Source organism: Neodiprion virginianus, chromosome 2, assembly GCF_021901495.1.
Source record: "Neodiprion virginianus isolate iyNeoVirg1 chromosome 2, iyNeoVirg1.1, whole genome shotgun sequence".
Lineage (NCBI taxonomy): Eukaryota > Metazoa > Arthropoda > Insecta > Hymenoptera > Diprionidae > Neodiprion > Neodiprion virginianus.
The window spans coordinates 37824243-37840313 of record NC_060878.1 but is presented as its reverse complement, the minus strand read 5'-3'; the positions used below and the strand labels follow the sequence as shown (position 1 = coordinate 37840313).

The 16071-nt window shown below is 41.0% G+C and overlaps 1 protein-coding gene and 1 long non-coding RNA gene across 3 annotated transcripts in view; one reads left to right on the top strand and one right to left on the bottom strand.

The window, feature by feature from the left end:
- Positions 1 to 382: 382 nt before the first annotated feature.
- Positions 383 to 16071, bottom strand: part of LOC124298886 (uncharacterized) — a 68745-nt gene continuing 53056 nt past the window's right edge. Inside the window, exons 1-3 of one of the 2 annotated variants that reach the window (XR_006906909.1) lie at positions 4521 to 4887; positions 1334 to 1467; positions 383 to 1252 (exon numbers count right to left, since the gene is read on the bottom strand). This is a non-coding gene — a long non-coding RNA (uncharacterized LOC124298886). Of the gene's footprint in view, positions 1253 to 1333; positions 1468 to 4520; positions 4888 to 16071 lie in introns of those variants that run through there. The other variant, XR_006906910.1, reaches the window with a different exon arrangement.
- LOC124298882 (neo-calmodulin-like) overlaps positions 5012 to 16071 on the top strand; it is a 102455-nt gene continuing 91395 nt past the window's right edge. The window contains exon 1 of the mRNA XM_046751469.1: positions 5012 to 5162. Within this exon, the coding sequence (XP_046607425.1) occupies positions 5124 to 5162 (39 nt within the window). The 5' untranslated portion in view covers positions 5012 to 5123. The remainder of the gene's footprint in view (positions 5163 to 16071) is intronic.

Sequence of the window (16071 nt, the reverse complement as noted above, 5' to 3'; positions counted from 1 at the left end):
TAGTTCCTCAACTTCTTCTGATGCGCTTTCCAAGTTTTTGCGGGTCGAATTAATCAACCCGATTCCCGATCTGAGCAACTGATCAGTAGTTACAACTTCAAAACGATCATTCATTTTTCTACTGTATGGCTAATGATCCAACGTTGTTCAAGGTGTCTTCTTTGCATGCCTTAAGGTCTCATCAGTCCACGAATTGTGGGAAATATTCCAGGTTCTAAAAAGTGTATGGTTAACCTCATCCAACATTGGGTCAAAAATCGTCGCAAAAACACATCAAATCTGCACATGATTTTCAAAAAGGTGAAACAGAAAAATCACGACTTCATAGCCTTTAAGTTCCAGCTGTTTATTCAATATTACTTCTTCGAATACAAGTGTTTGTGTCAGTGTGTAGTAATTCAACTAGTTACCAAACGGTATAATATTGAAAGATAAACGGGAATGCAAAAGTATGATTTAACATTACCCAATAATTCTAATTATCGTAACAGGACACAGGAGTGCATTATACCTAATTTTAAGTAGAAGATGAAAAATATTATATCAGATAGTCAAGGTCTTACTTAGTAAGTATAGTTCGAGTTCTGGTTTGCGTCTAAGCGCAGCGCAACTTTGCATGGTACGATGTATACCGTATGTTATTGTGTTGTTAGTGTTTAATTTAACCTGCATCAAAATGAATGAATAAATTAATTTCCCCATATTTCATTAGTATTTTATCAGTCTTGATTCCAAAATGATTTGAACGCTGTTTTTGGAATACTTGAAGTCGAGTTAGTCTAAGAATAGTGGTATGAATAGGTACAGGGATGAAAATTTTTTGTAACAAAAATCGCGGAGAAAGTCAGGCCAACTTCTCCGAATTTTAGAACAAAATTTCGACGAATATGAATAATGCTGCAATTTATTCTTTGACGCGCTACATAGATGTAATTTTGCGAGAGGAATCGATTGCGCGTAATCTGAATCCGAATACGCTGCGAGCAATGCATCAAGAGTTAGATCCGAACAATGAAAGTTTTCTCAGTATTTCTCTTGATTTAAATTACATGACGTATTAGGTGAAACGGACCAGGCAGAGTTTTTCCAGGATACGTAAGAGTATTCGAAAGTTGAAAGGTAATTATTGTTCAAATTTATTCTTCAACTCAATTGGTCTTGGAGATGAGAAAATTGGTAGCTGATCTTCACTTAATCGCCATGCACAACGCCATTTTTGGTTTGACTGTAGTCATTATGTGATGAAACTTCTCTGCAACAAAAATTTCGTTATACATGTATTTACATATTTAATGTCTTTGATGACTTGGAACAACATTGCGCTTCCACTTACCTGTGATTCACAAAGCAGTTTTCTATTCCTAATGATCCCACAAAAATGTTTGATTACAGATGATCCAGTCTTGAGCAGCTGTGAACACCGTAAACCGTCATTCTTTCGACATCTCGGAGACCGCTCAAACCCCGCTGCAAATCAATATTTTGTCTTGAAAAAATTATTGTAACTTTTGGAAACATGTATTATTTCATTGAAAAAATCCTGTTGTGGGAATAAATAAGCCAGCCGCCATAAGAAAAACAGCAATAAGGCGATTTTTTTGTCCTCCCAACTGACCCTAGCCCCTTAAACATGTTCAGGCTCTGAGAACGAGCATGTAAAGATCTAAAATTTTGTGAGTAAATGCAGAACCGTGAAGAAATGAGACAATTATAATTTAAACGTGGATACGGGTTAACGAAATGAAATTTTTAACACACAATCTTATTATTTGCATCGGACTAATGAGTCTCATAGATTTATTCAAAGAAAGCCTTGTCGGAAGGACTAGTTATTTCAGGATGAACAAAGAAAAAGAGGACGGAAACAACACGTGCATTCACACACCGTTCATACACATAAAATACGCCTATCGACCTGCAAGTTGAGAAAGAAAATGATTGAACTGACTCGAAACAATAATGAAATCTTACATGAGCGATTCTAAATTATTTTAAAAAAAGTGCGAAATGAACCGTGCTACACTTCTTACAAATTCAGTTGCTCTGCAGGTTTCTTGTAACAATTCGAATTAGTTAATTACTCACTATGGATAAGATACAATTTTGGTTGCTGTTAAGGCTTTGGAGAAAATCACATATCCCAAGTCAGTGAACAACTTTGATTGTCTCCGTTTTTCAGAAGACAAATCGGCTAGAGCACCGATGTGAAGGAATCCCTTCTTTCCATACGTACGTCCGAACTTACTCCGTAAATTTGAAACCCGACTGACCGGGCGATGCATGAAAGTGAAAGTTAGAATAACAGCATCCCAAAAAGAATACGGTGAACTAAGACGATGCCTATAGAAGCGATTGGGTGGCGTCGCGATGCCGCCGAAGCATATTTCGATTTCGCCTTTCTTTTTTCGCACATCTGATGAAGTTTACTCCAAAGGATCAAAGTATACATGGTTATGTATATGATTTTCTTGGTTTTTTGCTACCACAGTCAAGCTCAAGAGAAGAGTATTCGCCAAGGATCCACGGCTTTATCTCATCAGATAAGGGAAGCTTGTATTGGTTTCATCAATCATCCCGTATTCTTGCCATTTGCGCAATCATATTTCTGAAATCCAATTATTCGTATCAGTACAGCAAGCTTGACGATCAACGATAGTTTTTATTTCCAGAAAAACTAAAGTCCCAAATGATTCGTCTCCTATGGCTACGTAAAAATATTCAACGCTAATCGAACGAGAATACGAATAATCGCTTATGCTAAATTATAAAAAATGTTTCACACCACGTGAATAAATTCGAACTACCGTTGATGTCAGGGTAGAATTGTTACAGGAAAACAAAGCCATAAAGTTTGAAAGCTGGCGCAGACGTGACGACGGCAACCGGAGCGCTATACCGTAATTTGTTGATAACACGACTCCCGGGGAGGTAATTTAAATCGACGGGGAAGAAAATTGCAGGCACTTACCGAGGGACGCAGCGCAGGGTCTGCGAGATCGTAAACTTTTCTGGAAGCTCTTCTTTCGCAAAACTTTGCCGCAGATATTATACGCATGAAGCAATTATCGCGGTACTGCAAGCAGCTGATCGTATTTTCCTATATCTAAAGCACCATAAAGCAGAAATTTCACAACATGATTTATTCGATCAGCAAGAGTACGCCAACTAATTTACAGGTTTTATTTCTTCTCGAATGCCGACTTTTACACACCTCAACCTTTCCGCATTATTCCGATGGAGTTTAAATTAGCAAGTAATAGCCAACTAGTTTCATCTCTGCGTTATTCAGGTTAGAATGTTTCGTTTGGAGGTCCCCGATTTGCTCGCTGTGCGGAATAGGTACGAGTGCTTTGGACTTGGTCAGACAACTGCAATTTACGATGTAATGAAATCTAATTGCTACAGTTTCAGAATGTCTCGTCTAGGGAATAAACTGGATAAATTACTAGAAATTTGTTGACCGAACTGCAAGATTAACAGCATCAGTCTGCTCGGTATGAAACTTGGCAATTGTAGAAATTTCGCTGCACTTGTCTAGTCACAGTAATGTGGGAAAAGTTCGGAGAATTTGAAAGCACGTACAAGAAAAAATTACACAAAAAAAAAAAAAACCAAAGCATTCTCGTGCTATTTCAAGCATGGCCGTTTTCTAAGGAATTATAATCCTGTAAGTTAATAAAGAATATGCGACTTCACGGGTGACTTCAGGCGAATCGGATTTCTTGACATTTCGAAAGTATTTTAAACACGGCGTTTTGCAATATTAATATTCAAACGAATCAAGTATCCGCGCGTTCGTAACCTCGATTTTGAACGGCGCTTGCTTTGCACAAATAGTAAACACTTTAAATTCAGTCCTCTATTGGGTTCAAAGGGTTAAAACGGTAAGAGACCAAGAAGTTAAAACTTCGCGGGGTCAAATAGAGCCCCGAGACTTTTCACCGTCGTCGACGGGGCGAATTCATGGTAGAAATATAGCTACCGCCAACTAACTTTAACCATTATTTAAATATCAAGTTGAGAGAGCAGCTCACCGCGGCATGAATTACTTGAGTACGAACCCTTGGTACACGGTGGCTAATCTACCTACATTTGGAGCGATCTTGTTGGAGTTGAGTCTAAAAAAAAATTGACTGGATTGCAGAATGGATTCGCCGAAATAATGTATATAGTGTACCTATTTCAAATTCAACAGTCAATGACTGGATAAATTCTAAACCAAGGACTTCAATGGTCTGTAACTAAGGGCCTCTTGATTGCGCAAAATTAATATCTCACCGTGAGTCTATACCTCGATGCGTTGTACAAGTTCCAATAAATTGTGCGAGTATCGAGTCTAATTGAGAATACGAATCCTCGAACATGACGCATCAAAGGCGGGACGGTATCTGTGCGGTGCGATCTTGAAAAGTACTTCGCATAGTAAATTCCGAAATGGTAGACACCGATGCAACATCGATTTCTGTCAAGTGTTTACAGGAGATTTCATCGGCAAAAAGTGGATGATAATTATATCTCACCTCGGAGTAATTATGGGTGATTAATAGTGGCCCTTCTGTCCGTAAGCTCGGCCCTGACAACGGTCCTTGAGCTGGTGAGCGTGCGCGAAAGCTCGACGACGACGGGAGGTCCGCTCCCAAGGAGTGGAAGCCGCCGGTTGTGGAGCATCAGACGCCTGGTAGTCGCGTCTAGATCCGTGCATCCCGATTTTCCTCTTCTTCATTTCGTCTTTGGTTGGTGAATAACGTCGCGAACTGGAGAGCCGAGCTTTTCTTCCGGCGATCAACGTGGCAGCGAGGTGCTCGGTGGTCAGGGGGCATTAAAAGGGCAGCCAAAACCGCGCCGCAAAAAGCCGTTCGACCGCCTGTAGTGAGGGCGAATAAGGATTCCGGAAATTAGTCTGAAGGCTCAATTACTCCGAGTCGACAGGATTCTTTTTCATTCTACGAATTCTCCGTTGGTTATTAGTTCCAAATTATATAGAACGTATTACCATACTGTACAGCTCGGGAGATTTTTCACGGGGATAATATCGGTCTCAGAACCAGCCGTCTCTTTGGTACTAGATAAGCAACAGGCACCGTGTTTATAAAGTATTCCAGTTTGCCAGGATTACGACCAAAATGAAGACATCTTCGTTTTCGCTTCGCGTTATGCGTCGGGTAAGTTTGAAATAAAATGTTATCGATGTTTCAAGCTTCTTCCTTACAGCCAAAGACGCTCCCACATGCAATCATGCAAGCGCGCACCGCAATTATTTCGCTTCGAAATTAGTGCAGATAGTATTTTACTGCCGCTCTGCTTGTCCTTAAAAAACGTCTTTTCATCTCATTTCGTTGTCAGGTACTCGAGAAACGTTTCAAGCCGGTTGAATTCCGCGCCCGTTCGAATTTAAATGCATCTAGAAGCTTTCATTAGGCTGGCTAGGATGATGGATCAACGACTATTTGAAAAACAATGAAAAAATATTAAAACTCGTGATCGTCTAAAATTGCATCTTAATTACCGACAAATTTTCATCCGTCGCTAAATTATACTGCTTCGTTGATCAATCAATTTTTCCAATAACGATCACGAGGTTGAGTTGACATGTTTCTTCACGCGTTCATTTACGATCCGAGAGATTGAATAAGCAGCCGTACTTACTTCTCATACAAGTAGGGATTAGAACTCCACCCTAACTTGGGTAATAATTAAGAATTTCCCAATCGCGGTATGCATTAATTACTCTAACCAGGCGAATAGGGTAAGATAAGGGAGTTTTCCTATTTTGCGATTGTCAATTTTGCCATTCTGTACAAAACCGGGAAATAATGAAATCCGCTTGATACTGACTCGTGAAGATTGGACCTTTGCCTTGTATTTCCCTAGCTTTAATCCAGAGCGTCATTTCTACCCGCCTGCAAAGTGTATACTTTACTCAGATTTGCATCCTATGTATATAGATGTACGCCCTTGATTATTTATCTATGTAAAGACAGGCACAATCATACATGCGTATACATGCAGGAGCGTCGTGCAGATGTCTACAAGTTGGGTGCCTCGGCAATTTGAAATTTGCATAACATAATTCAAAAATCACCGAGACTGGCGGGCTCGGTATATTCATAAAGCTAGGGAAAACCCGGGTCAGCAAGCTGATGGGAACCTTTTGTGTTAGCCAACCGAAAACTTCTCGCGAAAATATATTGGAAGCTGTGGTACCGCCCAGTCTGATGCGAACAATTTTTTCCCTTGCACGCGCACGAGGATCGAGGATGTGACCTTGGAGAGAATTGATACTTTACAAGGGTTTCGCGACAAGAGCGTCAGACTTGCCAAAAAGGTGCAATTAATAAACTTTCCACTGACTATTTTTTTGCGAGTGAAACAGTGCGGAACTTGTCATAAATAATCCACCTCTCTTTACGTCTGATTGCGATCCGATTATTCTACATGTAAACTAAGGAGTCCGGAAAGTTTAACTTTTCGGTATTAATTAAAGCAAGTGAAACCCAACCGGAAATTTGTTTGGCAATCTGAGGGGATCGTATTTACGGTTCAACTTTTCAGGCACATTGTTTAATTGAATTGAGTGGGTTGTAATTAACCACCCCTCCGATGATGAGCTGCCTATAAAGAATGGTGTGAAATTGTAGGTTTACCCTTTGAAAACTATTTTATACATTACGGTTCTCTGCGTGCAACGGAATTTCGCTACCGTATGCGTGACTTGAAGTTCAGACTAATGACAAGCAAGTGTTGACATGGTTGACGCCTTGCGTTAATTAGCAGTCTTCGGCTGATATGATTGATCGTTTGGGTAGCGTTTGTTGCCCTCCTGCGTGTCCAGACTGTTGAAAATATTTGTATACATCTCGTTAACTTCTTCAGTATCAAATGTAACACTGTTCTGTTATAATTTCTTATGAACAAGGAACAAGTCTGCCAATCTATACTGACAAATGAGAAAAAAAAAAAAAAACAATAGACAGGGAAGATTTTGAAGGTGCTTTTCGGTAGTTGAAACTACATGAAAAGTCCATGGCGTGCAATTTGGATTCGGTAACAAGAGTTGGTTCCTATAGACGGAGCGCTGACGTAGCAGCGTTTGCGTTGTGTTGCAACAGTCGGGTACAATTCCAAGTAACAATTATTAGGGGGTACACGTCACACCCTCAAAGACGTGTGTGCAGAGGGCAGGTGAAGCCATTAACCTGTCAACACGCGTTGCAAGCTCGTGCGATTAAGCCGACGGCAAAAGCAAGCATTTAAGTGGCTGAGAAAATACGTAACCGCGTTTCATTGTGTTTCGGAAATTAGTTTGGTTTTTTCCGTCACTGTACAATTCATGCAAAGTGTTAGCGAGGTGTGAATAGCGCGTTTCTAAGGTGTTTCAGCATTTCGCGCGATGTAGCCACTCTTGAATTTTAGCACATGTATGCACGCAGAACTGAACGCGATGAATTTGTGAATTGGATTGAAATGGCACATCTTCGTATAACGGTTTGGTAAATAAATTATTGGGGTGGCGTCGGTGTGGTTTTTTCCATCACTTTACTTCTCCGAAACGTATATCGTATCGGCAGACGACAAATGCTTGCCTGGAAACGCGATCGTCGAAGCCTCTCTCAAATTTATAAGCCTGACATCGAACTCCGCGCTACTGCCTATTGCGAGAGTGAATCTCTTGCGTTATATTTCTCCGTTACTCTCTTCTCAGTTTATTTTCTGTATCAAATATTGCCGGACTCTTACTCACCGATCGTCGGATTCCGACTCAATTCCACTACACGGTATCGAGTTTTTCTCTAGAAGCACGTAACAAGCGCATCGATTTTTTCTCCGAACAATACCAATCAACTGTATTACGCTTTTTCCCTTCCGTTCCGAATCGGCACGCGGAAAATGCGAACGTAGAAAACTTAATTTGAATTCCAAATTATACATTTGGTCTCCGCATGGATTACACGTAGCTGTGTTCGTAGTATAAAGAATGGGCATTCCCGTTTTTGTATTCGCCCTTGTTCTTTGTTTCCTTTTCGGGTATCCCAAATCCAGAATGTGTACTGCGGTTATCAGCTGTGCCTGAAATATACGTATGGGTATCACGACTTGTTTGCTCGGTGTTTTTTTTACCGCTCGCATATCGAATATTATCGACCATGTTTGCTATCGTGTTTATACCGGGTAAACACCGAAGATGTAGATGTACTTACGTTTTTTTTTGTCCCGGGTATAGAGCGAAAACACGTTTCGTCGCCCGATCATTCAGCTCGACGATCGTTTTCCCGCGATTCCACCGCCTAAATAAAATTTAATTTTCGTCAAGCTTTTCCCGAGCTCAAGCTTTCACATTCCAAACCGCAATAAAACCCTCGAAATTCCAGGCCAACGGGTAGGTACATAACATTATAGTATATAACGTGCACTCTATTGTACCCTCAACTTTTTCTCACTCCTCCGTTTTTTATATCCCATTTTCACTCTGTCCTCCAGCGCTCGTATTTTACAACGTAGAATTTCTGGAGGAGCTGTATTTATTTTCTTCACAATTGACATACCTACAGAAATTTTGCACCGTAATGCTCAATTTCTGTCTCTCGGGACAGTGATTGAAAATTACAGATGATCTGAGTCGCATACTGGACATGTCACCGAAAATTGATTGATTACGATTCGTTGAATTTCACCCTTCCATTGAAATTTCCAATTATATAACTTAGTATCATGCTCTGATAGATGAAGAACAAGTAGAATATATGAGTGCAATATATTTACGAATTCTGCATTGAATCTGTAGATTATAAGTTCTTTGCCTTTCCAATTCACGAAAAAATCGTCGTTTTGGAAGAATTTCAAGTTCTTGCTGGGCAGGGTGAAAAAACAATCCTATATCCATCTATCTTTCACTCTCTCCCGACCCTTTTTTTCGATGTCTGGAGTTGCGGATAAAAAACGTAGACAACATATACGTCTTGGGATGTGAAAAGTAAGAAGAATTTTTACTGTGGACTATGGAATTAAGTATATAACCGTATTGAAAAGAGTTCCGTTTGCTGTAGCAACTAGAAAATTTGAGTAAAATAGGTAACGTTACAACAACTGTTTGGACACTGTTGAAATTCCTAAGAACCAAGGTGCAAGTAACTATTTCCTGCGATTACAGTTACAAAGAAATATAGTAACAGTAACGACAATCAAAAAGAACGATTACAAGACTAATTGTCATTTAGTATCCAGCGTTATGTTTTTCGGCAGTGGTGATAAATCAAATCAGTCAAGGAATGTGTGGCGATCGCAACTAAAAATTTCTCTCGGTGACGGATCGCGGATTCTCTGTATCGCAAACTAGATTCCAGACCCCTTAAATTTTCAATAAAAAATGACTCCAAGTATCTCTGACGCCCTCGTTCAGGGTTGGATATCCGTCACTGATGCGCCGTCGCAAATGGGAGGTAATTTTTCACCAAATGAAAAGCACAGCGGCGTGAAACCATGCGTCCGAGTAAAGAAAAATGTAACATGAGCCGAAGAGGTAATCTCTCTACCGTGGCGAAGAAATGAAAGGCTTGATAGTCATTCGCGTTCTTGTGTGTCCCTGATCTTACCGAACGTGTGTACTTTACCGTAGCGAGAAGTTGGCGAAAGTAGAAAAACTCGAAACCCGGGCTAGACTTGGTGTGGAACTTTTCTCATTCTTGCAGTACGTGGAGTAACCAAAAACTCCGTATCGTGAAGTCTCGTCTTCCCGTCCATTACTTTCCTTATATTCTTCTCCCGACTTTGATACAATATCCTTTCAGAGCTGTCCCGAATTATCCTGCGATGACGAATGAGTAAGCCAGCTTTTCCCAAACAACCTTCTGCTGCAGGAGTAAACGACGAGGCTCTTTAACGCGACATCTTTTCAGCACCTTTGTGATTTCGCTTCGCACAATCTTTCACGAAATATGGAAGATTGTTTAATCCCTGGTTCTTCCTGAAATGGCCTCGATTAATTCCCCTGTGAGTTGTCGCTAATTCGGAGTGAAATCCCGTACCCACGCCCATTCTTCCTCGTTGTTTTCAACATCGTTTAATGCCCGATGATTTCGGCGATTCAGAGATTACGCGGGAGAGCGGGAGGCTTGAATCGTGTGGATTGGATTGCATGATCGATTCGAGCGGTAATCGATGCCGTTAAACTGTGCAGACTCAGCGATCCACGTCACTTGACAACGATCGAGGATGGGACTCTGCAGCTGGTTCATTGATTTGTTAAAACCAGGACTCTCTCTCTCCTGCAGCCCCGTTTCGAGGCTTGATCATATTCGGGTTTAAGCCTCTTGTCCGAGAATTAAAACCATTTCCACGAGTCGTTAAACGGGCTGGGTGACATCTCGAAACTGAGATAACGGCTGAATCGAGCCTGATGAAAGACGACCAAGTCACGGGTTGTTCATTTCATGAATGGGAATTGATTTGGAAGGGTGGGAAAGATCTCATCGCGTTATCAACGCAGATGATAAAATTCACGGGTGGATTAATAGTGGGTCGAGTTGTGAAAGCGGTGATACCAAGCGACCGTGATGGATCAAATAAGGGTTCTGTACATTCCGTCCAATAAACAGAAGGTAATTGAAAATTTTTCTATTCGTTTTCACGTCCGTATCGATCGAGTCCGAGTGAAGCTCTGGTCGCCTTCTTTAGTTCCCCTTTCATGTTTCCTTTATTCACTTTTCATAATGCAATAAACGGAACAAGTGTTTCAGAAATATCGTGACCGAGTAGTAATTTTCAGAATTCTCATTTGAATAAATCTGGGCTACAAGAGTGCAGCTATTATTTTTATTGTTGCAGCTCTGTACAGCAGCCGAACAGTCAGGAATCTTATAGGTGAATTATGGGTATTCGTTTCTCGTGTGAGAAACGGTTGTTGTAACTTTGCGACTCAACGAGTTTCTGTAATCCGAGAGCTGCGCCAGAGTTTCGTTCGTAGTCGGTTAACACGTTCAGCGAATATCAAGTCACGTTTATCCAATATACGTAACTCAGATCCACGTGCTATGCGGACCTGCGTCGATTGGAAAAATTGCTGCAAAGTTCGCTTTGGCATTCTCCGTTTGCCGTGAAAGTCACGATTCGCATCAGGTGAAAATTGAGCTGACTCTGTTTGAAAGCTCCGTTGTAAAGAAGACGCTCGTCAAAAGCTTTGCGGATTCAAGCTCACAAAAAGAAAAGGCGATGAAGCCGCTGTAAAAGAAACAAGATGTCACACACTGCAATTTTCATCCAGATATTCATGAATTCCGGATAAAAAGCGCTCTGCGTTAGTTCAAAGCATTCCAAATTACGTTCAGATATCCCGAGTATTTTTTTTTCTTTCACCGGGCGTACATTAGCTCGAGAAAAATTAAAAGAATTAGCTTGCAAATCGTACCTTGCGTTCTATCTTCTGTCCTCCGTTTGCACAGGAATAATTTCTTACGCGAATGTACCGCGCTAGTATTGACTTTCATGCAAGTACACCGAGTCTACGCGATCTTTCTACTCACACATGCATAGCTTGTATCGCATAAATTGCGTTACGCCGTTTCTGCAGCAGCCCAGCACCGCCCACGAGGCGAACTTCATTAATTCACCCGGCGAGGAAATTTCCACTCGGCATTCCTTGATAGAAAGAATTTCACATACAATCCGATATGAGGTCTCGACTCCCGTGGGATCGAAGAATGGGAAACGGAGCGAGAACACCTCGGGGAAATATTTGATCGCAATCCATCAGGAATGTCAAAAATGCAGATCATTTTCAATTTCCCCTTCTTCATATATGTCCGTGTGATATTTTCAGTCTGCTCGCGAATGAAAAAAGGGAAAAGCAAAACGAACAACGCGTTGTTATTTTCTGCACATGTTATTTGCAATTGATTCTTACGCGAGTGGGCGAGCTACGCGGAAATCGAGAAGGCTACAGCGTATTCCGAAAGGTCTTCGCGACCTCTAACAAGGGTCGGAAACCTTCCCCCTAAATGTTCCCTTAGTCCGAGGATCAGTTTAGAGATAAGGGATTCGGGATTCGGCGGCAGATGCGCGTGATGTTCTGAACCCAAACGTAAGCTCGGGGATCGAGGACGCGATGTACTCATCCGGCACTTTTCCACTGTCCTAAAGTAACAGTCAGATTTAGCAACCCCAAAGTTTTCACGAACAATCATGTATATAATACACAAGCGATGCTCGAGAGTTTTCGGTGGCTGAATTATTAGGCAGCGATTCGTGAAAATTCCTCCTCGCGCCAAAGAGAAATTGGAATCTGGTTGAAACTCGGGATTTCAAGTTGACAGGATACGGTTATAAATGAAAATAATGACAAATGGTACGGTGAATGCGGGAAATCTCTCTCGTGAATTTTTAAAGCGAACGAAACGTGCGGTGGTTGCGATTATGATAGGTATCTGATTTTACAGGCCGTAAATATCGCGTTGATCTGAAAATTTTAATTAAAAACTTTAACAAAATTTAAGTCTCATGTGGAAGGATCAAAGTTAAGGTGGGATGCAGTTGTGAATATTTACTCCGCTTTCCGAATTTGCGAAGGCCAATCTTTTCACCGTTGGAGCAGCTTGGAGAGCAGAATGGCGAAAGAATAAGAATCGATACATGCTAATTAGAAGAATTTTTCTGCTTTCGATACCGTATCGTTGGAATTAATTACTCGAGGTCAATTTCGCATTCTCATTCTTCTAAGGTCAATGTATCACAATACGACAATTGATGGCGAATTTAAAACCAGTTTGAAAGCTATCAACCGTTGTCCACAGTACAATCACACATGTCTGTGTATTGCGGCAGGTTTTGTCTCCGTTATCGTTTCTCCATACTTCCCGGGAAATTGACAGGAAATTGCTTCCTCAATGATTCTGCCTAACCTTCCACAGTCTGAAGTATCTATTACCGCGCTGCGTTCGAAAATCCGTACGAGGTACGAGAAGAAAGCGGGATCAAATTTTTTCCAAGATTGACCATACACGTGAAATAGCAAAGAAATATGCTCCGAGCATCGCAAGTTTCCCAAAAACCCTGAAATCGCGATAAATGAAATAAATTTTTTTTCATACAGAAACCGAGAAGAAAGTTGTGCCGATATTGAAAACGTCCTTCAATCAGGCCTGATTAAAATAAAAAAATCACCATTCAAGCAGACCATTTAATAGGGGGTTAAACTCCAAGTGAGGACTATCGTTGGTTGTTCTTCAAACCGAAGGATAAAGCGGGGAGCAACAAGTAAGACCGAAGCTTTTTCCATCCACGCCACGGAGTAAAAACCGCACGTCGATATCGACGGCTTTGCTTCGATTCCGCACATCCTTGACCCCGCCTTCACACGGGGAAAATATCGCGGGTGTAAAATTACTCGTCAATTGAACCTCGTCGACTCTGACATGGCAAATACGATTCTCTTGGCATTTTAGTTGAGTTTCCGTGGACAAATCGAGTGTGCGTACGCTCGTTGGGACAACTGGGCGCGAAGTTAATTAACAGTTCACTTTCTGAGACTTGAAACCGTCGGGTGTAAAATAAAATTCTCCTTGAGCCCTCTTTTAATTGAGGGTGGCAGAAGAGATCAGTCTTGTTCTTAGGTATTCGCACATTTACGCGTTCCTGCAGTTTTCATTGCAGGTAAATTGGGAGAGGCGTCTCAAGTATCCGCGCTAATTGATCATCATTTTTAGCTCCTATTATACCGTGAAACGCGTCGATTCGCGCTTCATCCATAAAATTGCCGGTGTTAAGATCAGCTCGCTTCTATTAAATAAAATCAATTAACCATGACCAGTTTTCATCAGCTTTATTGCAAGGATTTCACCTAAACTTCGCGTGCATCGTTGAAACATGCGACGTAACTACCCGTGAGTCCATCACTGAATATACATATCCAACTACACTGAATCACCTAACCAATTGCTCGCCTTTTAGCACAGAAGTGGCGCAACAAAACACGTGAAATAACAACACAGAAGTACCATTGCAGTCATAGCTTCAGGTGTAGAGTGCCAATTACTCTCTAGCTGCTTTAACTCACATCGTTCACGTGACGAGAGCAACTTCCACCGGGAGCTTTAAAGCGGACGATTTACAACAGTGGCTGAACGTTTGCGTCCCAATTTCTAATGAAATAACGCCACTGCGAGAATTTTGAAATTATATAAGCATTCAGAACTCTGGCTAGCAAATCTGTATCTTCATTTTTCCATTTCTAGTAGCGTTTTTCGATTACGAAACCACACTTGCTTGCAAAAAATTGGTTCAAGCAATTCTTTTTTTAGTTCGAATGTTTCAAGTTACGTATACAAGGGAAAAAGAATCGTTTATTTTATATCTTCAGGGTTAAAATTGAGGCGGCGAAATTCTGCGACATTCATACGAGCATTACGCTGATTATTTACATAAACTGAGGCATGGGAAAAATCTTCAAGATATTTTACCTCGTAGTGCGTGAGTTTAGGGACGAAGAATCTTCACGGACGTTAATTGGAGTCACTCGCAGTGGCATTAGACATACATAGAATCCGCGTATACCCAACCATTACGGTTCAAAAGTTTCCGTTTTAACGGGGCATATTGTGAGCCTGAATGCAACCCACCTGTTGCTAAGCCTATACACCTCACGATATTGAACCTAGAAATTTACCCAACTGTTGCACAAAAACTACGATCCAGAGAACCGCTGCATCGTAGCGTGACAAATACCTTATACTGCGGTCCACTAAATATTTTTTCATTTACACGCCAAGACAATGCGTAATATGGCGTCTGGAATGCGAGGTGATTCGATTATTCGATAAACATGAATAATTGCGCTGAGAGAAGAAGATTACCTTCTAATTTACGGGATGGTCCTAATCTCCGTGCGCGTTAATTTGAAAGTAGTTTTGTGGAGTAGGAGACAGATTAGTATGAGTATGATAATTTCCGTTATTGTATCTCAAGAGTTTCGTCAACTGTAATGAGATAATGATAATAAAATTCAAAAACCATGACAAAATTCTGAAGATGCTACCATGTAACTGCGTGCAATATTTTACTAACCTGTACTTCAGTCGTGACTTGCAAAATTTTCGCAAAAGTATTTTCGTCAACCATAATCAGCCGAACTTTTGTATTTGAACCGCATACTCTCTTTCATCCTTTCATTTTGTAATAAAAAAATCTGGGATTGTTTTCAGGGCGAAAGGTGAAAGGTTGAATCTATTCACGCGCGTTGTATATTTCTCAGAATGAACGTGATCCTGCCTCGTATCAAAGAGATGGCGGCACAGAGGTTTATTCAGCCTTGTTTTTTTTTTTTTTTATGTATAAAACGTGAGAGAATATTCAACTCTGGACGATTGAAGGCTCGGCAAAACTTTCGTTGAAAAGCCTCAGCTCCAGCCGCGCTCGCTATTAAACTTTTTTTCTCTTTCTTCTCTCCTTTTTCCTCCCCCCAATATCTTTCCGCGAGCTCCAATTTGCGCAAAGCCTAACGAAAAAAAAAAAGAAAAGACAAGAAAACACGCTGAGACTCCAATCTTATTGCGTATCATCCGTTCTGCTCTGCGTTCTCAGAGGCAAGGGACCCGGATTGCTTGTCCCCCGTTACACGTATATCACATTCTTACGTAACGAACCGAGAGTCTGATCAGCGAATCTCGGATTACTCACCAAATTTATTGTATTGACTGCGTGTGATCTGATTGGGTTGATACCAGTCCAGTTGGAAAATTGCCAATTTACTCCGGTGAGCATACATTTGGGATAGAAATGAGGAATTGTACGACTGCGCGAAAGCCTTCGAATAAACAAAAATATTATTAAATCACGCACGTCATGCTTTGTGCTGATTGTGTAGTTGGAAAACTTTTCATTTCACGGTATCAATGGAGTATCATAAATCAAATTGACACCTTATGCCACGGCAGGTTAAACCAGGCTGATATAAGTCGGCTTTGGGAATAAAATGAGACTCTTTTTTTGATCATGGCGAGACGCCGTCTACCCTTTGATTTATATGGCCGTCGAAACTTAAGTCCATAATCGAACCTGCAAAATCGATGATGAAGGGTCCAGCGC